At 31.7% G+C, this 21,673-nt stretch overlaps 3 protein-coding genes across 3 annotated transcripts in view; 1 reads left to right on the top strand and 2 right to left on the bottom strand.

Annotated features, from left to right (window-relative positions):
• The window catches only part of LOC115882709 (putative serine protease K12H4.7), a gene marked incomplete in the record, with an annotated part of 747,005 nt that overhangs the window by 694,630 nt on the left and 30,702 nt on the right, over positions 1 to 21,673 (bottom strand).
• LOC115882706 (protein TAPT1 homolog) lies at positions 9,057 to 18,137 on the bottom strand. Its single transcript, XM_030900927.1, has 7 exons — positions 17,743 to 18,137; positions 17,372 to 17,630; positions 17,003 to 17,313; positions 16,538 to 16,635; positions 16,129 to 16,367; positions 13,055 to 13,497; positions 9,057 to 9,367 (listed from the first exon to the last, which is right to left on the bottom strand). Exons 1-7 carry the CDS (start codon positions 17,885 to 17,887, stop codon positions 9,063 to 9,065), a joined length of 1,800 nt encoding a protein of 599 aa, XP_030756787.1. The 5' UTR covers positions 17,888 to 18,137; the 3' UTR covers positions 9,057 to 9,062.
• LOC115882711 (neugrin) lies at positions 18,162 to 19,402 on the top strand. The gene is made up of 2 exons (XM_030900934.1): positions 18,162 to 18,602; positions 18,659 to 19,402. The coding sequence occupies exons 1-2, from the start codon at positions 18,222 to 18,224 to the stop codon at positions 19,379 to 19,381; spliced, it is 1,104 nt and encodes a 367-aa protein (XP_030756794.1). The 5' UTR covers positions 18,162 to 18,221; the 3' UTR covers positions 19,382 to 19,402.

The raw sequence follows: 21,673 nt of genomic DNA, 5'->3' as shown, positions 1-21,673 counted from the left end.
TAATAACGTAAAAAACTCATCGCAACTTTATTAGAATATTTTGAACGGGAAAGCGGTAATAATGGCCCTTTATGTCCTTTAAGTGCTGTTAAGTAGGCGAGTTTTCTTGATATAAATAATAACTGTTTATATATTTACAGTTAATTTATTTTTGCTTCCTTGAATATTTTGATTAAAAGAATCTATTTAAAAGTGGGCAACGCTGTGCCGGTCAAGCTTAATCACGTGACTAAAAGTTTATTTGATATGAACTATAAAACTCCAAGCAAGAATCAAGCAAGAGTAATGATCTATAAAACAACCCCAGAATTTCCAGCTGGCAGAGGAGTGAGTACCTACAACTTGTTTATTTGAAAATTAATTTTTTGTGAATTTCTTTGTTTTTTTATAGTTCAGAGTTCATTAAAACCGGATAGTTCCCTAATGAAAATGTTATTATGGATTATTTAACGAACTCCGGCTTATACTTATACCTTCCCATTTTCCGTAATTATGTGTTTCCCAAAATAACCCCCGTTCGATTAACCAACTTTCAATTTTTTATCTATTATTACCAGCGGACCGGCTCGGCTGTTGGTAATGGTCTACTACATTATTAAAAGGGCGAATCAATGGAGCATTGTTCAAACTCATGAATGAAATCCGTTTTCCAGCTAGTAAGCTTGACTGAAATGACGACAGCAGCTCACTATAACTCCGGCTCTATCTTTCGCAACATTTTCTCTCTTTGTCGTTGCAGTTCGATATATTCTACACGTAAAAAAGTTTTCATCAAGATCTTAGATATATCACAGCTTATTCATTAAGCAGCCAGTCGACTATGTGGGCGTGTCCGCAAGATTAAAACAGGTAAAAAATGTCTATACCTCTGTGGTGGATTCATCTCTTCAACAGCGTACACACTATGCGAGAAACAATTCGAAATATGTCAAGGTCGCATTTCGTTGCCCAATCGATTTATTGCAAGTTGTCCTGACCCACTTTGGTTTTCCTCGACCTACTTTCGATTCTTAAAAGCGCCTGAAAACTACTCGTGAGGAAAGCGAGGGGGTATTTCTTTTGGCGTTTTTAGTTGCCTCGTTCAATTTTGTTTTGTTTTGAGCTATTTCCAAAACGTGGCGGTATCTGTATCCGAGGCAAAGGATTTTTTTTCATAAATCTCAGTGAAATAAATAATAAACCTAGACGTTTCTAAAATAGCTGTTATTACGATGATATTTCGTTAATTACATCTTGTTTTTATGTTATATTGATATATATTCCACAGAATTAATATTTAAATACGCGTTTATTATATAAATAGTAGATATTTAGGAACAAAACTTTTCACTTAAACTGCAGGAATATAATTACAATATTTTTATGGTTTAATTTTATTATAATGAATTAGTATATAAAATTGTATTTGATATGTTTGTCTACGGCCGTAATTGATTAATATAAGAGTAGTATTGCTTGATGAGTAATACTGGTAACATTATCAATATATCCGCTTGGTAAAATTATTAATTGACCTGATGTCAACAAAAATAATCCACGGGCATTATTTAAAAGCAATGTTCTTTTATTGTTATTAAGAGAAATCTGTAAACGATGCTATGAATTCATTCAACTAGTATTTATTATGCAGGAATTTAGACAATTAAAAGTAAAAAAACAAAACCAAATTATATTGTCTATGTTTGTATTCATATTTTGTTTTCTCAGTGTACACCATTCCATACACAAACAACAGGATGTTCTCTCTCTTTTCATCATGTTGCGCAAACGTATCATCCCCCCTCCTTTCATTTGTCCCCCCTTAACGTATCGCTCGCGGAAAATCAATAGCCAGTGGAATTTATGATTTCCCTGAAAGCAAGTTCTCGGAAAACGGTCTTAGGGAAGACCCATTCAAGGACACTAGATCGGGAGGGACCGATGTTAGTCGATAAAATACAACCCTGGCCATGGTGGAGCGTTTTTGGAATAAGAAGAAACCATTTGTGATGGAAAATGCGGTATTTACTAGTGTAAATATTTATGAAGAAGGATTTTGGGTCTTTCGTCTTTTGGGTCGAAAATTTATGATGGAAAGTGAAATGAGAAATTATTCTCTATCAAAATAAAACAGTAATTCAATCTATCCAAATAAAACACTAATATTAACTAGATTTAAAGAACTCCCCCGTAACCAAGAGGCAGATCCAGGAATCTGCTTTATAATATTATTTCTTTGTTATCCAGGGTGTAATAAAAAGTAGCCTGATATTTTTATTTTTCAGTTTCTTCTTTCAAGCCGTTTTCCAGAAACAAAATATTGGATTTGATTGGCGATTTTAAAGTCTACACAATGTGAAAATTGCGTAAAATTAATATATAAAAATAAAATCATTTGACAAAATAATAAAAAAGAATTAACTTGGCTATTTACAAGCTGTATATTGTATTCGGTTTCTGTTTTGCCTGAAATTTTTATTATTAAGGAACACAGTTCCTGAAAAGTATCTATCATTATTGTCACAAAATTAACCAGCGTAAAAAGGCTTGGTTTTTCTGATTCATTTGTCAAAAATGTGTCATTCAGTCCCCTTTTTGTGGCAAAAAATCTTATTAATACACTACCTCATGTAATTCCTTTAGATAAGATGGATAAAAAACTGTGTATTCAAAACAAAAAAAATAGTTATTTTTTATTTTTATATTTAGACGATAAAATGGTATTTTATCCTCGTGTATAAAACAATATTTTTTCCATAGCGAGTTACGTTTTAAAAAATATTCAGAACTTATTATTTCAGGAATTTATTACGAGTAGAAAAAATATTGTTGTAAGTTGGCGTTGGTTCCTATATAATTTGACAAATAAATAAAGCTGTCTCTTTAGTTGTCAGTTTTTGAGTCAATATTTTTTAATTCTCTTTCGTGTCGATTGCTGATTGAATTGGAGCCAGAAATGACTCAAAACGAAATAAGTAAATTACCAACAGATATTCAGGAAACGCCATATCCACGACCATTTAAATTTTAAATCCCGAATAACTTATGAAAAGGAATACAAATTTTTTTAAAAATGTATGCAATTAAAAAACGAGCGAGAAGAAATAAAGTTTTTAACCTATCCTCGCTGTTAAAGTATCATTTAATCTACCCTTGCGGTTAAAGTACTATTTTATCTACTATTTTTGATAGATATAAGGCAATTTTAACAGTTGCTATGGAAAAAATAATTCTATTGCGCTTTATAATTATAATCATCCCCTTCTATAAGCGCCTGGCTGGCCCTAACCTTCGCAGCATTGGCAATGATAACGACGCCGATGATAACACACACGTGCAATTGATAATAATGCGACCCTAGCAGCTTCGCCGTTATCTCGCGTAACCAATGGCAACGACGTAGAGCGTCGCCCGTGACGTCAGCGAGGGACGCCGTGCGTCAAAAGACGACGCGCTTACGTCACAGTCGATGGGCACTCGAACGAAAAACGTGGGCGGCGTGATACAGAACCGGGTCAGGTTATTTCCGCTGTTATTAGTTAAATCTATTAATTTCAATTTGATTCCAGGTAATTACAGGTAAATTATACAGGGTGAGTATTTTTTTCTCAATATTAAAGGCCCATTGTTTTTATCTCCTTCCTATGTCTGCACGTATTTTCGTATCCCTGTACACTGCGCCAATTTGTGGAGGTTCTTGATAGAATGGGAGGATAATTCCTCCGGTTGTAGCGCTACTTTCTCAAATAGACCGTGTGGATTGCGATCCAGAGCCTCGCAGTGACAGATTAGGAGCTCTGCTGTTTCAGGATCTTTATCACAGAATCTACAACAAAGACTTCCTTGATACAGATTGGACTTATTCAGATATTTGACAGCCATGTATAGTGCCTGTATCTCCTAGAATAAAAAACTTGAGAATTTTGTTTAAGTGCAACCCCAAAGTATGTACGAAGACGTTTTTCAGGAAAATATTTTAACTTCTATAGGGTGGTTCAAAAAAGTGTAAGTTGATCGGGTTGATTTTTTTTTAAATGGGACACCTTGTATATTATTGCATTTTTTGCTTCTTTCAGATCACTTTAGATAATCTTAATATATGAATAAATATATTTCGATAATTCCAGAGATATTAATAAATAAATAAAAATATATATTTTTAAAACTTCCTTAAAAAAATTATTTCAAATACAAGAATTGTCCTGAAATCAAAACTCTACTAGGTATTTTACTTTAGATGGTATATACTTACTTCGCTGTAAATATCGTAATCTTAAATCATACAGGGTGTTCAAAATTCTACGCCAAACTTTCTAAAATATAAAATAATTTTTTTTTAATGGAACACCCTGTATATTATTTTTTATTATTAAAAAATAAACATTTTTATATTTAAAGTATTTCAAAATTCTTTTGTTTCACAGTCATATATTATATGAAACCGCATATATCTGCGAAATTGTTAAAAATTTTGAAATACTCTAAATACAAAAAATGTTTATTTTTTAATTCTCCATCTATAGAAAAAATAATATACAGGGTGTTCTATTTAAAAAAAAACGTAGAAAAATTATTTTATATTTTAGAAAGTTTGGCTTGGAATCTCAAACATCCTGTATGATTTACGATTACCATATTTATAGCAAAGTAAGTACAGACCATCTAAAGTATATACGGAAAGGAAGCCAAAAATTCAATAATATATAGGATGTTCCATTTAAAAAAATCATCCCAATCCACTCACGCTTTTTTGAGTCACCCTATAGAAATTAAAATATTTTCCAGAAATACATCCTAAGTTTTTTATTCTGGGAGCTACAGATTCCCGACGCAGTATTGCCGGACCCTGTATTCATTTTTTTAAATGGGAATAAAAAAATTCTCCAACATTTATACAGTTTTAATTTTTCTCGCAAAAAAACTGATAGACCGTGTTCCGGGAAATATACCATATAATAACCGTATATTGTAAGAACAAATAATATGTCTTAAATACTAAAAAAACTAGGTTGTTAATATTATGTCTTTAAAATGTCCTAACTACGTCCCTAGTCTTTGTTTTCTTCAGCCGTTCTGGGAAAGTGCGAATGATGGATGGAGCAGCAATATATTTTTTATATCAATATTGTTTGTTTGTAAGGTTTCAGTTTATTCCGGAAAAATCTATTTTAAGATCCTTCTAGAGCATTTCCTTACAATGAAAAACATAAATGTTATTTTAGGATGACATAAATAAATACTCATACGAGAATATTTGACAGCATCCCCATTAATACGCATAAATAAAATATTATCGAAAAAAAAACACGTCAGAGTAGCCCATGAAATGACAATAGCTGTTAATTTCTGTTGAACTCGTTCGTACATATATTATATAATTATAGTTTTGTTATATTTATGATTCAATACCTGGGATTTAAACACAAACTAACTTTAGTTAACGAGTCTTTATTAAAACCAAACAAAACATAAATTGAAAGAAATAACACTTGTAAAAGTGAAAAAACAATTTTATTCAAACCAGTCAACAAGAAATAAGTACACAATGAAAAAATGAATTGATAAAAATGCAGTTAAACATACAATGAAATTTGTCATCATTCTTATTATTCGTCACAACCAAAACAATTACTAAAAAAACAACATATAATGAATCATTTACTTAAATAACTAGCACCATAAACTATACATAATAAAATAATAATACTATTTTTATTTATATTTTTTTACTTATTTATGGTACAAAAATAAGTTTTTACTATGCTAGTTTCGAAACTATAAAGTAATAATTACAGGATCAGAGACAAACAAAGGCAATCTTGGAGAAGCCTCAAACTTAAAATGGTCATTAAAAATCAATCATTCAGTGTAAAATCTGCATGGCCATTAAAATGGCATGATATATTAGTATCATTTTTAAACTAGTGCAAAACTAGTGTCGTCTGCAGATATTTTTCACACCACCTGTATATTAGGGGTATTTTAGAATCTAATTTGGGTCAAAATCTCAATGTTTTAGGTTATGGAGAGTATTTCTCATACAGCTTAACCGAAAGTGTCAAAAAAAACAGTTAAAAAGCATATACTCAGCCTAATCTCTAAAAAGTGAAGCCCAAACAGTGAAAGAGAAATATGGAATTCTGCATAAGTCTATTTCACCCGGATATTCATTGAACTGCGCATGCCTTACCTGAAGAAGTTTTCATTGGTCGGTGTTTTTAAAGGGAAGTGGTTGACTGACATTTCACCTAACCTTCAATTTTATTTATATTTTTATTATTTATAACACATTATCATGGAGTTGGAAAAATATCAAAAAATAGTTGAAAACAATAAACTAAACAAAATCACTCTTTTACGCGCACAAATAAAAAGTAATCCAAACAGAACTAAAACAACAATCAATCGGAGTTTGGCGCAATCGCAGTTCAATCGATATCCGGGTGAAATAGACTTATGCAGCATTAGCAGCCGGTTAGACCGGAAGTGAGAGAAAATGAAAGTATATTTTTAAAATGAAGTACATACATCTCGAAATTCGAAATATCTTTAACCAAAAACATTTAAAATTTTATCCAACACAGAATTAGTTGCTAAAATACTTCAATGAAAAAGTGATGTGAAAAAAACTGCAGAAACCAGTGATATTTTTGAATGGTGCTAAAAATTATGTACATCCTTAATATAAGTTTTGATTATGTTTGTGAATGATTAGAAATATAATGACTTAAAATATAGGAAAAATCAAAAAAAGTTGGACGTGTATCATCTAATGTCAAAAGAAAATATTTAATTAATGATAACATATATTTGACACCAATTAAACTTTTAGTTACGTAATCGAGGGCGCGATTTTTAAATTCATTCTTGCCAACCATGGACATATTCGGCAATGGGCTGACTAACTGAAATTTATATTTCTCGCTGGGGTTTCAGGTGTTAGTTCTGCTGTAAAAAATGTCAAGTTACCACATTTATTTATTTATTTCCTGACATTGTCATTCGTTTTGACAATTTAGTTTTGTATTACGAGTTTTTGGTTTAAATGAATTGTGTTGTGAAAGCTTAAAAAGGTTTATTAGCAGACTTTGCAGTCGAACATAGCTCTTTTTAGAACCTCTTGTAAAACTTGGAAAATAAGTTGGTTATAATAATGGTTTTATAATTCGGAAACTCTCTATTTATTTATCTAGTAATGCTAAAACACTCTATTTGAAAGTCGATTAGAGAAAATAGTATGATTCATTGGCAAGTAACGTAAATATTTGCGATCCGGTAAAATTGTGATGTAAGAGGAGGCTTAGCTTGCCGGAGACGAATCAGTAGTAGATAGGCCGGCCGGCTGTTGAGTTGTGTTTTGTCATAGAGCTGATATTTGGGGGTTGAAAGTCTTTTGACTATAAACGTTGCCAGTACTGTAAGGGAATGGGTCGTTTGACCAGAAGAAAACCTCTTGTGACGTCTTGCCTTCGAGGTTGGTCTTGAGAGTTTGAGGTCTCCCTTGTCTTCTCCATTGACACGATGCGGCGTTAGGGTAGAGAGACTAGTGAGGTACCCCAATTAGCTTATTCGATTGGGATGCGAATCTGTTTAGCGGCAGAATTGCGTCCGGGGGAAGCCCCTATACTATTTCAGGTGACACTAGCTAGTTGTTGAAGATGATTAACCAATATATAACCGAATGATATTTGAATTAGATGGAAAATATGGAATGGGATATATTGAATAGAATATATCAGTGGCTAGGGGGCGGAGTACCCCCGGGTGAGTCTTACTATTTAACTATCAATTTTTTCCAGATCAGTAAATGTTTGTTTTGTTATTTTCATGTACAATGAGAGAGTGCTTGCCAATGACCAACTAAATGGATATTTGAGGTGAATTTGCATTGTGAGACCCGGTTGAGTAAGCCCCAAAATAGCGATTTTACACTCTTTTAGTGCGAAGTGTACAAGATAGCTTAATAGCCGTAAAAAAACTCATCGCAACTTTATTAGAATATTTTGAACGGGAAAGCGGCAGTAATGTCTCTTAAGTGCTGTTAAGAAGGTAAGTTTTGTTGATGTAAATAATAACTGTTTATACATTTATAATTAATCTATTTTTGTTTCCTAAAATATTTTGATTAAAATATCACATGACTGAAAGTTTATTTTATATGAACTATATCCATATTTTTACACGCATCTTCGTTTGATTTTTGTTATTAGGCTAGACAATAATACAATTAAATTATTATATCGACATATTTATAAAGCACTCAGGTAAAACATATTATTTACAAAAAGTTCCAGTACTATATACATCACCTATATCAATATTCCTTTATTACACAGGGTGTCCCAGGCTGAGCGTGCATTAGAAGTTTATAGAGAACTACAATATCTAGATCGGAGATTTTTTGCACATCATTGTTTCACAACGAGATCTATCGCTTAAAAATATTTTCTATAAAATACGTTCTAAAACTCAATCTTAAATAACTTAAAAACGATTTATTTTAGGTATAGGAACATGTATAGTCAAAAAGTAACGAATTGAAAAATATTTACACTAGTGAAATAAAAAAAAGTTTGAAAAAAAAGGTTTATGATAATTTTTTAATCGCTTAATTCCATGACAGCTGCGGCCATTATTCTATGACATTCGAACAATTTAATTTTTGAAATAGATAGCCACATGTCTTCTCTTTATGTCGCAGTGGTTGTGGTAATCACTAAATTTGACATTTAGGCTATACACATTTTTTTGACAGACAGTTTTTTTCGTCCAAAAATTTTAAATATTTTTTTTCTCAAAAACGGTTATTGGTAAGTATAGACTGTTTAATATCAAAATTCATGAAATTTTACAGAGAATTTAAGTATGTAATAAAAAATGGGGGCACTTTAAAATAAGGAAGTTGCTGTCAACTTCCGGTATTTCCGGAAGTGCCGCCATATTGAAAATATTTTTAATCGATAGATCTCGTTGTGAAACAGTGATGTGCAAAAAATCTCCATCTAGATATTATTGTAGTTCTCTAGCAACTTCTAACGCACGCTCATCCTGGGACACCCTGTATACCTATAATGTTACCTCGTTTACGTATCTTTACACTGACTGTCGGCCATATTGATAAGATTTGGCTCGCTCTCGCTTTTTTTCAGGTTCTCCATCTCAGTCTTGGACATCAGCTCGTTTTCGCTGAGTTCCTTTTTGAAGTCGGGTACGCTTCTGGTCAAAATTTCTTCGGAAGTCTGCTCTATCCTGATGTCTTCCCCGTTAACTTTAAGCAGTTCTTCATTCAAGCTTGCGTTCTTCAAATCAACGGTGCTATTGGCAAAGATGGCCGAAGCGCCAAGGTCACTTGGAGGTGAGTTTACAATTAAATCATCGTTTTTAACATCTAAAATGGTCAATTTTAATTTAGAGACTCTCTCAAAAAAATTTGGATCTAGTTTAGATACAAATCTGGATGTTTTAGGTTATTTGAGGTATACTTTCTTTTTGAACTCACACACTATAGAATTTCATGTCATTGATAATTTATCTGCGTGGTCTGTATTTTAATGCATGTGACAGAGATAAATAATAAATAACCGGTTGACAGACAGAGATACAAAATCAAAACCGGGATACAGTGTTGCCGGTTTTTACGTGTGTAGGAAAAAATTAAACTATTTTAAAAACTTTCATGTATACTACTGAAATGAAGATAATATATCTAAGCTAAATATAATCAATTACAGCTGTAGTAAAATAAGTAACTAATTGTGAAAAATAAAGTTCCGACCCTAGGTGCCATATTTTTGTAAACACCTACTTGTTCGGTTTGAAATTTTGATGTAAAATCCGGCAATACTGCGTAGAAGAAATGTATCAACCTAACTTTTATCTCTGTTTAAAACATTTGATTTTTCATTTAAACTGTCTACATGACTGTCTTACACGTTAAAATCCACACCACGCAGTTTGAATGATCAGATCGGTATATCTGTGTAGTTATATTTAAAATAAGCTAACTAGTTGCCACTTCCGATTGAACCGGAAGTAGGAAATATTCTCAAAAAAATACACCTCAAATATCCCTAACCTTAAACTTAAAAAAAATCAGAACTGTATATGACTGTATTTAGTTAATCTTTGATTTAGTATGTATACCGGGTGCGTCTCAAAAGTGGCTCACCCCTATAACTTTTTTCTTTTTTCAGATAAAACAACGATATTTGGTATGTTAGTATATGACATAAATTGGGATTGATTGACGTATTCAATTGTTTTCGGTCACTTCCGGTTTCACCGGAAATGACTACAACTTTTGATTTTTAAATGGCACTCTCGGTATTTTTTTACTTTATTCGATAGAAAATGACATTCTGAATCGAATGACATATCATATGTCAATTTTTGACATAATCACTCAAAAACAAATTCTATTTTAAATTTCAATCTAGAGTGCCGTGGGGCTGTATTAAAAACACTAATTTGTAATCAAAGAGCCTTGGAAAAATAGATTTGATCGTCTAATGTTTCTAGTGTCTTGCCCTGGCTGTTTAAAAGATGCCCAAATCGTATTTGTAATCATATCTCAATTTTTTCAAATGGAACGAGGGTGGCTCATTAGCATATTTGGAAAAAGCATTTTTTTACGAATAATTTGATACCACACACTTGGTAATTTGAGTCAAATTGTCGTTATGAACCGCATGTTACAATTTCAAATAAACCATATGCCAAAATGTCAAAAGTTGACATATGATATGTCATTCGATTCAAAGTGTCATTTTCTATCGAATAAGGTAAAAAAATGCCGAGGGTGACATTTAAAAATCAAAAGTTGTAGTCATTTCCGGTGAAACCGGTAGTGACCGACAATTTATGTCATGTACTAACATACCAAATATCGTTGTTTTATCTGTAAAAATAAAAACGTTATAGGGGTGAGCCACTTTTGAGACGCGCCCGGTATAGGCTTGGTGCATTCTCCGCCGGTGCTGCCACCATCGAGAATATCGTAAACAACTGATATACAGGGTGGTCCGAATTGTATTTCGGAAACTTCGGCAGCATATTCTGCAGATAAAAATAAGTAAAAAAGTTCGTATAAATGTATGCCCTAGAATGCTTAGTTTCGATGACACAGGGTGTAGAAGTTTCATTTTTATTTCGATTTTTTCCAAATAATTTCTGAAGTAACCTCAATATTTAGATGAAAATTGGTGTCTTAAAGTTTTTTGACATGAGACATTTCATTTTGATGTCAATATGACTCCTACTAGTAGAGGGCGCCACCTACATATTTTTAACTGGTTTGAAGAGTAATAACTTTTCGTCTGTACCTGTACAAAACTTCTGAGTAAAAAAATATACATTTACGACGTTTTTTACGTAAAAAATGTCTCTTGGTAAAAATCGCTACTAGTATTGGTTTTCGAGATATTTGGAATCGAAATTATCAATACCTGTCATCATTGACATAAATTAAACATGTTGAATAAATAGTTATTAGACTGAGAGCATAAATTTGAAAGTTTTTGTGCCAAAAGTTCAACAGAAACTGTTTTATCATCAATTTTTGATTTTTATGATTAATTTAAAAAAATAAAAATTACCCAAATTTATTATTTCAGTGAAATAACTATCTACTCAACGTGTTTATTTTTCGTCAATAATGACATGTATTGACTATTTCCATTCTAAATATCTTGAGAACGGTTGCTCGTAGCGATTTTTACAAAGAGATATTTTTTACGTAAAAAAATACGAAAATGTATATTTTTTCACTCGGCAGTTCTATACAGGTACGGACAAAAAGTTATTACGCTTCAAAACAGTTAAAATACATGTAGGTGGCGCCCTCTACAAATAGGGGTCATAATGACATCAAAATCAAATTTCGCATGTCAAAAAACTAATAGATACCAATTTTCATCCAAATATTGACGTTACTTCAGAAATTATTTGGAAAAAATCGAAATAAAAATGAAACTTCTACACCCTGTATCTCCGAAACTAAGCATTTTAGGACATACATTTATAAAAAGGATTTTACTTCTTTTTATCTGCAGAATATGCTCCCGAAGTTTCCGGAATACAATTCGGACCACCCTGTATACAAACATACGGGTTTAAATAGCGAGTATGCGAGAAATTTATTATATAATTATTCTAAGTGTTAAGAAGTATAATTTGTGAAACTTCTAAAAATAAAAATAAAAAAGTAAATATTTTGATATGTTCAGAAGGTCTAGCTATTATAACTTATTATACCAGCTAAAAAAAATGTTTAGATGAGTACAACTACGGTAGCGAGCATAGTTTTACGCACCGGAATTGCTAGTGGGGTCATTAATTTTAATTTCGGCTATAACGAAATTTTTTAAAGGTACATACATAGATAAAATTTTAGATGTACAATATAAAACATTTAATCACTAGTTGATTAAAAAAGTATACCATTAATATTGCAAATTATATTTTATCCTCTTATAGTATATGACTATTTAATTTTTTGATTATGTAACGAGCAATTTGTTTACTCACTTGTTTCGTCGAACTGCTTGAATCCATTTTTACTATTGATCAAATCGGTGTAAGAAATTATAAAGCTATAAAATGTTGTTTCGGGAGAGTTGAATATCCGGGAAAGTTGAGTTATTGAATGTTATTGCACCTACCAATGCCCTAATTACGCTCTCCTTTACGCGTTAGCATTTTTTCAGCAATTTTATTAACATTGTCACAACACAACACAACGCCTAGTTCGGATTCTTTTTTACTTATTTTTTACTACCCGAAACAGCGTTACATCGCACAAACCTTGTACGTGAGTGTTTTATAGTCTCAATAAGTGCACTAGCAAAAAAACTAAAATACTTAAATGTTATGCCAAAACCACGATTTCAATATTATTTTATTGCGATCAATATGAACCGCGAAAATTTATGATTTCTGCCGTAGAGAGCGCTGCGGTCTTAATTTTTTGAAATCAATTGAAATGCACCAAGCCTATGTAGATCCATAAAAAAATCATAAACGAGTTGGGTAAAAAAAAACATAAAAATTCAAATAAATTTGTGTTTTCAATGCCTACCTATAGATGGGAAGCTGCTTTTGAGGTAGCTTCCTCGTCTCGGTTGCTCGTAAACCGGATGCTGAGGACTAGTAGCGATGTCTTTAAGCTTTTCCTTAACATCTGTATTATTCAAAGGACTACTCTGAAGGTTCTTCTCCATTTTGTGTTGGGAGATAAACGCACAAGCCTTCCCCAGTATAAATATACTGTTCAGTATTTTCGTGGACCACAGACAAAGGTAGGCAACAAGGAGAATAATGACAGCCGGTATATTTTTGATATTAATCGAGGTAAAGAGCACGCGGAACATGATAACGCCGAGAGGAAGTGGGATGAAACCCATTCTTCTGGCTACCAAGTCCGAGTGGTCAGAAAAGGCGTGTTTTTGTCTACTCTGGGCCAAGTCGTAGGCTAAGCTGGTCCGATAGTCTTTGTACACGTCTAAATGAAGCTCATTAAATCTGTAATCAAAATTATAAAAAAGCTGTAAGTAAAAAATTAAAGCAAGGGAATATACTGGTATTCTTATAAGAATAGGATGTCTGTCCAGCAAATGGAGAGACGATTTCGAGAAACGACATCCAAAAATTGACAAATAAAAACTAGTTACTTTTGATTTAATATTACAAACAAAAATGTCAATGTCGTAAATTCTTAATTGAACAGACTCTTTGAATAAGAAGACTAAGGAAGGAGCATATCAAAAATCTTAGGTACACCGCGATGGGCCTCAAATATGGCCGACTTAAATTCCGGTTTATCAGTGTCGTTCTAATTTTATTTAAAAAATGTAAAACTATGATGTAGGGTAGACGTGGGGTAGACTCAATAATTTGTTGTTTTATTTTACGTTGTGAATAAATGTTGGTAGTTATTAAAATTGTTACAAAAATATATAATTCTAATAAAAATAGATAAGTTATAATAAGTATTTATTAACACAAACATCCGATACGCTACTGAAGCAGGTAAGTCAAATTAACGTATCTAAATTCTTTGACATCTAATCTTTGACAAGTAATAAATAAAAGCTAAAATGCAAGAAAAATATATAATTTAGTTAATTTAAGTGAATTTCATAAATGATCGGTTTACTACACGTATGTATATTATATAGTCACTTACTAGCGAAAAGTTGTTCCATTATTTCACTCAATTTTTGCCGAGATCTACCGCACGCTACACAACCAACTATTTTAGAGTCTTTTTCGATAAATCGCGATAGTGTCACTGTTAATTTAAGTTCTGCCACAATTTCCATCTAGATTTACTACCTTTATACAACTATCAGTAGTAGAATAAATAATAAATAACATAAAATCAGCTCCGTAAAGACTGACAAATCCACAAAATTTCAAATCAAATTCAAATGTGTCAAATGAATCGTCAAACAGAACTGTCAAGGATCCCCACCCTAGAGAGCTTTTATGGTGGCTTTTCCGCCCACCATGCATGAATACATGGATAGCATTATGCTCCTTCCTTAGTCTTCTTATTCAAAGAACGGACTACAACATAGCAACCCACTGTAATCAAAAATGTCCATAGAGTCTGTACAATAAGAAGGCGCATGCGAGTGACAGTTCTGTGTCTTTTTAATTCACGAGTAAAGCATCGTCCTTAGAACTGCGTATGGTCCCATACATGGGCCACTACAGCTAATTAAATTAAATAATTTCTGAAGTAACGTCAATATTTGGATGAAAATTGGTGTCTGGGAGTTCTTTGACGTGATAAATTTGATTTTGATGCCAAAATGACTCCTATTTGTAGGGGGAGCCACCTACATGTGTTTTAACTGTTTTGAAGAGTAATAACTTTTCGTCCGTACCTGTATAAAACTAGTGAGTAAAAAATTATATATTTACGACGTTTTTTACGTAAAAAAAGGTCTCTTGGTAAAAATTGCTACGAGTAATGCTTCTCGAGATATTTGGTTGCGAATTATATTTGGAATCGAAATTATCAATAACTGTCATAATTGCCATAAATTAAAATTGACTAAATAGTTATTAGACTGAAAAAGTTAGACAGAAAAATGTATAATTAATTTAGAAAAAAAGTTCCCAAATATTTCATTTCAGTCAAATAACTATCTACTCAACATGTTTATTTTTAGCCAATAATGATATGTATTGACTATTTCCATTCTAAATATCTTGAGAACGGTTGCTTGTAGCGATTTTTACCAAGAGGAATTTTTTACGTATAAAATCACGGAAATGTATATATTTTCACTCACTAGTTTTATACAGGTATGGACGACAAGTTATTAATCTTCAAAACAGTTAAAAGACATGTAGGTAGCGCCCCCTACAAATAGGAGCCATATTGACATCAAAATCAAATTTCTCATGTCAAACTCCCAGACACCAATTTTCATCCAAATATTTACGTTACTTCAGGAATTATTTGGAAAAAATCGAAATAAAAATAAAACTTCTACACCCTGTATCACCGAAACTAAACATTTTAGGACGTACATTTATATGAACTTTTTAGTTATTTTTATCAGCAGAATATGTTGCCGAAGTTTCCGGAATACAGTTCGGACCACCCTGTAGAATGTAAAAAAAAACTATGAAGCAAGTTATGTATACAGGCCCCTGTGGCTGCATTGGAGTCCACTGCAGTGTAACCAACTCTTATTAAAAGACACATCAAAGAACCAATGCGAATTGTCCAAAATTCAAACAGCTGTCAAATTTGTGTTTGGTACAACTCTCAGTTGGTTCTTTGAAGTACTTTATAGTTCTGAGCATGGAGCTTACATTGTATTTTCTGTCATTTTTTAGAAACTGTCTGTCAAAATCTTCCCTGAATCGTTGGACAAATTTTACAGTCACAAATTAAGTCTGAATCATATGGATTTTTTTTTTATTTTAAGTAAAATTTGATATTTTCGTTAGTTTTTGGTTTGAATTATATTAAAAATTATTTAAAAAATATCCTGCTGCTCAGGTATCTGTCAAATGCAACATATAAAGAAATAAGAGAGCTAAAAAGTGGGTTTATTGGCTGAATTTTAAAAGTTTCCTTTTCAAATTTTGCATAAATATAATGTAAAGTAGATATTCCAATAATATATCTACCTTGTTATAAAGGCATGCTTAATCCAATCCACAAGTACTTCTGCAAAAAGTACCGCAAAGCAATCCACTAACAGTACCCATACATTATCGATTTTCCAACTGTATTCCCTTAGTGTTTGAAGAATGACAATAAAGAGAAGTATGACAAGATGAAATCGTTCCCTCACATCACTGCAAGACACTTGAAACAAATTGTTTTTGTCAAATTTCTTAAACACACTTCCCTTCAATTCTACAAACTATAAAAAACATATTACTTGATATAATATATATACAGGATGGTCCATTTTTCTGATAAAGCTCAAATATCAGAATTTCTTTAAAAAAAAATTGAATGAAAATCTCTAACTGAAAAATTGATATAGAGCTTTTTCAGGTGTCACCCTGTATATTCATTCAAAATACTTACATTATTAGACATCATAATTGTCAATAAGGCCTTGTTATTTGAATTTACCGCTACATTAAGTGTTGTAGCTTGAAATAGAACTAATATACTATGCAATACTAAAAACCTTTAAGGAAAATAAAACCACAAATTTTAATTAGGTTTGTGGGTACTTATTTATATTGTACCATGATGTCATTGTTAAGAACAAAGGCTAATAGAGACATATATTCTCCTGAATTGACCTCTAACATTCCTAATAAAAAAATACTTTTAAAAGTAAGTATTTATATGATAAAAGTTGATTTTCTCTATACCAAAACAACATAACATTATTGATGTTTGTTAGTTTGTGTATTTACATAACATATTTTTTAAATTATCAACATAAACATGAATACACTTGAGATAAGATAACTATTTAAAATATTTCAAATTTTTGTATTAAAAAAATATTACTCATCACATTTAAAGAAAAAAGGATACTGACATAAACAAGGACAAAAACTAGATGAGGAATAACACCCAGATGTTCCCGTTTTTTCCCTCTAGGTTCGGTAGCCGTCCAGAACAGTGCATCTATAGTGTCCTGTCCCAAAGAGCTAAACAGCCTATCTCCAATCTCCAACATGTTATAAAATAGATACAGTTTTATTACAGACTGACTTTTTATCATGTGGTACATCATATTCGTATCTAAACACCATAGAACAGTGGTACAAAAGACTAGAATTATGGCTTTTAATAGATCACAGATTTCAGCTGGTGTTAGAATCTTCCTGTTTGGATTATTTAAACTATATAAAAAAAAATAAATAAATAAAACAAGGATATACAAAATCAAAGACTTTTTACCCAAAACATTTAGAAAATGGTCTTGTAACAAGCGCCCACAACGCTAGAACCACTCGAACAGGCAAGAAAGTGTACAAAAAAAGGAAACTGTCAGTACAGTGCATGATGCCATATTGCATAAACTTCTCAACTTCTTTTGGTATTCTCATAAAGGAATAAATCTTTTCCCTTCTGGCACTGAAGCGTTCTTCATCATTTTCAAGCAGATAATCTCGTGTTACTTCAACTTGAAGGAACGAGAGAAGCGATGGAGATTTTGCTATAAATATATTGTCCATTAAATTATATCACACACAAATACTATATAATTTTCGGAATCTTAAAGGACATAAACGTTTTTTTGGCAAATCTCCATAAAACATACTACCCACCTGATCTTGTATAGTCCATATCACCTTTTTCCTTATACTCATTTCCAATTAAATCTTCGATCTTACTATCTTGCTTGAATAATATTTTGGTCGGCTGTCTAAACCTTATCTTTTTCTCGATGCCACTTACCGATTTTTCCTCCATACTGAACGATTTTTCTATTTAATTATAGTTCCATGTGGTCAAAGATCAAATGTAGACCATATCTCCTAATTATCTGATACTACAGTATATATTTAGTAACACCTATATTTACCGATGTATTCTGTGTTACAACAAGTTCTTGAATTGTAAAATACAATCACACGTACATTTTCTTTGGAAAATAAACATTTTCGCCGAATTTTATCACTGTTTATTTACTTGTCATTGTCATTTTCCATATGTTTTATTTGAAGTAGGCAACTAAAAATACACCTACTTTGTCTCATAACCTCATTTTACATTCAAAAACAATATTTTTTATAAAATATAGAAAATGATGATTTTCAGACGATTGTATTCAAGACAGTCAGTTTCCCATAAATATTTGAAGAAAACAAAACATGATCCTGGTATCAGGTCACGAAGTAGATTACTAGAACCGTCAGAAGATATTGAAAATGTGGACTTCGAAGAGCTAGAATCTGATTTTATGAACGTTCAAAAAAGTCACAAGGATCATGTTGAGGAAATGAAACAATGGCGCGAGAAAGAAAAATACTTAATAGTGAAACAGAAGTATTTTAAAGAAAAGTTTCCCAATTTTCTAACCTGGCACGATAAAGAACAGATACGGTATCTCCATAACACAGATTCTACTGAGTGGAGCATTGAAAAACTTTCAGAGAGTTTTCCAGCTTTACCGGACATAATTGAGGTTTTAAACATTCTATATTTGTTATTTTTAAAGTATTTTTTATGTGTATTTTTTAGAAAGTAGTTAAAAGTAAATGGACAAAGAAAAATGATCAGAAAATTGTAAATCATGATAAGACAGTTATGAGTAATTGGGCTGAATTTAAACAAGGAAAACTCAATAACCTCCCTGATGAATTAAAAGTTCATTTACAGAAGTTTTCATCCAGATCATTAAACCTAAAACCTTTCGATCCAAAAAATAATCAGAAAACAATTCGCCAGGCAAGTGAAAAAGTTGGAGAATTTTCTGAAATAATACAAAGTTATGAGAGATTAAAGAAGAATAGTGATGGTAGTGATCAAAGAACGAGGGAGTCTGAAAATATTAAGCCATTGGCAGAAACAAAAAAAATTAACAAAATTTCCAAAGATCCATATCCTTTAACGTTGACGCAATTAAAAGAAAAAATAAGATATGATATATCCAAAGGAAAAACACTGTCTGAAGATGAAAAAGTTATTTTAAATAATGTAACTATATCAAAAACAGATAATATTAACACTGTGGTTGAGCTTAAGCCTGAAAATGTCACTGACATTGTCGATCAAAGATATAAAACTAGCTCGGATAAAGTTGGCTTTGTAAAGAAAACAAATAAAGACATGTCACACTTGAAATACCCAGAAAGAATTATAATTCCTAAAAAAGCTTACGTTAGAGGTTACACTTACAAATTGAATGATTGTTACTACGATAGTGATGGTACATTTTTATATAGAGTACCCGGTATGGGATAAAAATAAATAATTTAGTTTTTTGTGGTTTCAACTTATTTATTAAAACAATTTAAAAATTGACTAGCTTCAAGCATACAAAAACTATACATACTGAAAGAAATGGTAGTGTGTAGCACACACAAAATATTGGGTTTCTCACACAATCCGTCCATAGTGTTAACAGTTAGTAACCTTAGATTTTGATGTAGAATTAATCTTTTTTAAATAAGTACTTACCCCCTGTATAATAAACGCGGCTTGTGTGAAAAACCCTGTATACTGTTCAAAAATAACACTTATAGTATATTAATACCTTGGTATAAAAGCATATTTACAAACTTATTTAAAGACTAGTATAAAACGAATATTTTAGATAAAAAATATCAATTTTAAATAACAAAAACAACAATTTTTGGCTTTATAAAATTCATAGCTCCTTGTGAGGCTCATGTCTATAAGTAACAGTGTTTTCAGCACTGCTTAGTGCAATTAGAGCAATAATGCACAGTATATTTTTCATTTTTAATAGAAAAAGTAAGAAGTTTTCTATATTAGATTGTAAGATTTTACACGTTTGTTTAGGTTTTGATGAAAAATATAGGTAAGAAATGTAAAAAAAGGAAAAATACTACTCTTCCCAACCTATACCATCAATTATTAAACAAAATATCAATACAAAAGGCGAATATAAGAATATAAATTAATTTTTAACAATAATCATTAACAAAAAACAGCGTTTTTTGTCATTTTTGAATTAAGGGGTTGAACACACTGACGACCAGGTCGCACCGGCCAGGCCGCTGCTAAAACCATGCTAAAACCATTAAATCAAATGATACCGCGCACACTAACGTCCTGGCCGTCCGTCGGTCGTTGCGACCAGTAGACTGCACTAAAATATTATAATTTTCTGCCGCTTGTTGCCGGTTTTCTTCCAAATTAATAATGTTTCAGATGAAATCCCTCAAATTCGACGCACAATATTTTATTTTCTCTAAGATATAGTGTTTTAGTGTAGTTTTTGCACACGCGCAGAAAATCCAAAGAAATAGTATACAGACTGAATCAAAGGGAAACTTAAATCTAATCCCTTCTTTTATCAAGGGTCTATTCTAGTAAAAATTCAAAATATTTTTATATGACATACTCTATTTATGGTTGGTATGATACCTGTTATTATACCTTCGAGTTTCGATGTTAAAAAATAAAAAAATCATATTTAAAGTTTTTCTACAACCACTTGTTTTTTTTTATTAAATTATTTTTTTTAGTTGTATTGTAATCATGTACAAGGAGGACAACTGTATGTTAAATATTATATTTAATTTAACGCTTTTCAAACAGGGTCCATTAGACTATATTTCTACTAGGTACATTATTTAAAAAAAAAAATAAGAGTAAAAGTAACTTAAACATTCATAAAAATAGAAGTATTTACTGTTGTAGATTCTCAGTAACAATAAAAAAGAGGAATTTATATTGTAAACATTGAAATAACTGGAAGCTAAACTTTCTACCTGCTTATATTTAGAGCCTAACATGTTTACTTTCTAAAGTCGATAGAGCTATCAGTAGAAGTCCATATCAGTAGAAAAAAGAAACAGAATATATCCCTTTTTGTCGGCTTTTTGTTCGGCCTATTTGTTCTGCTTGTTTGTGCGCGCTCGGTTCGTTCGGGCTAAAATGCTAAAGTCTGGACGCACCTTTAGGAACAATACTGTTTTTGTCCTTTATTGATATAATGCTGAGTTACATGTCTCACTCTACACATATTAAATTACATAGACGTAGGATGTAGAATATTCTGTTATGAAACGACTGATGGAATAGCAGGCATCGCGGATTTGAAAAACATGAAAATAACGACGTTATCGTGTAGTCGGGGCTGGAGATTTTACTTACTCCATTTACCACACCAGTATTTATTAACGAAAAATCCAAGAATATTTTAAATGCATTATTTAATATTAGAACATTTAATAAGCTCATGAATAGTAACTTCGCTTTTTAGTTAATTCGGATATTTTAACATTTCTGAAACTTAATTCTTTCTGAAACAATATTTTCTAATTGGTAAAACGTAAAAAACGTTAGATCTGACAACTCTGTTGAAACTGGTCGTTCATCTGGCTGCAGCTATAAACGCAAGACATCCGGCCAGCCGACGGCCAGGTCGTTGCGACTTGGTCGTCAGTGAGTTAGAGCCCTAAGGAAGATTTACTAGGTTATTCAAAATGTTTTTTACACATAAAAAACTAGTTCTTCACTTTACAGCCTTTTTACTACTCTCTTCTCAGATATTAACAATCATCT

The sequence above is a fragment of the Sitophilus oryzae genome, unplaced genomic scaffold, assembly GCF_002938485.1.
Source record: "Sitophilus oryzae breed Bouriz unplaced genomic scaffold, Soryzae_2.0 scaffold_179_pilon_pilon, whole genome shotgun sequence".
Lineage (NCBI taxonomy): Eukaryota > Metazoa > Arthropoda > Insecta > Coleoptera > Curculionidae > Sitophilus > Sitophilus oryzae.
The sequence above is the reverse complement of the archived record's forward strand: the minus strand, read 5'-3'. Positions and strand labels throughout refer to the sequence as shown.

Bases quoted from the DNA above. Each gene is read 5' to 3' on its own strand.
- LOC115882706 (XM_030900927.1), bottom strand. From the start codon at position 17,887: ATGGAGGAAAAATCGGTAAGTGGCATCGAGAAAAAGATAAGGTTTAGA. The intron at 17,314-17,371 runs GTAAAAAGTCTT...TTTTTTATATAG, and splicing joins CCATTTTCTAAATGTTTTGG to TTTAAATAATCCAAACAGGA. The intron at 9,368-13,054 runs GTAGGCATTGAA...TGACCATTTTAG, and splicing joins AAGCAGCTTCCCATCTATAG to ATGTTAAAAACGATGATTTA.
- LOC115882711 (XM_030900934.1), top strand. From the start codon at position 18,222: ATGATGATTTTCAGACGATTGTATTCAAGACAGTCAGTTTCCCATAAA. The intron at 18,603-18,658 runs GTTTTAAACATT...TGTATTTTTTAG, and splicing joins CTTTACCGGACATAATTGAG to AAAGTAGTTAAAAGTAAATG.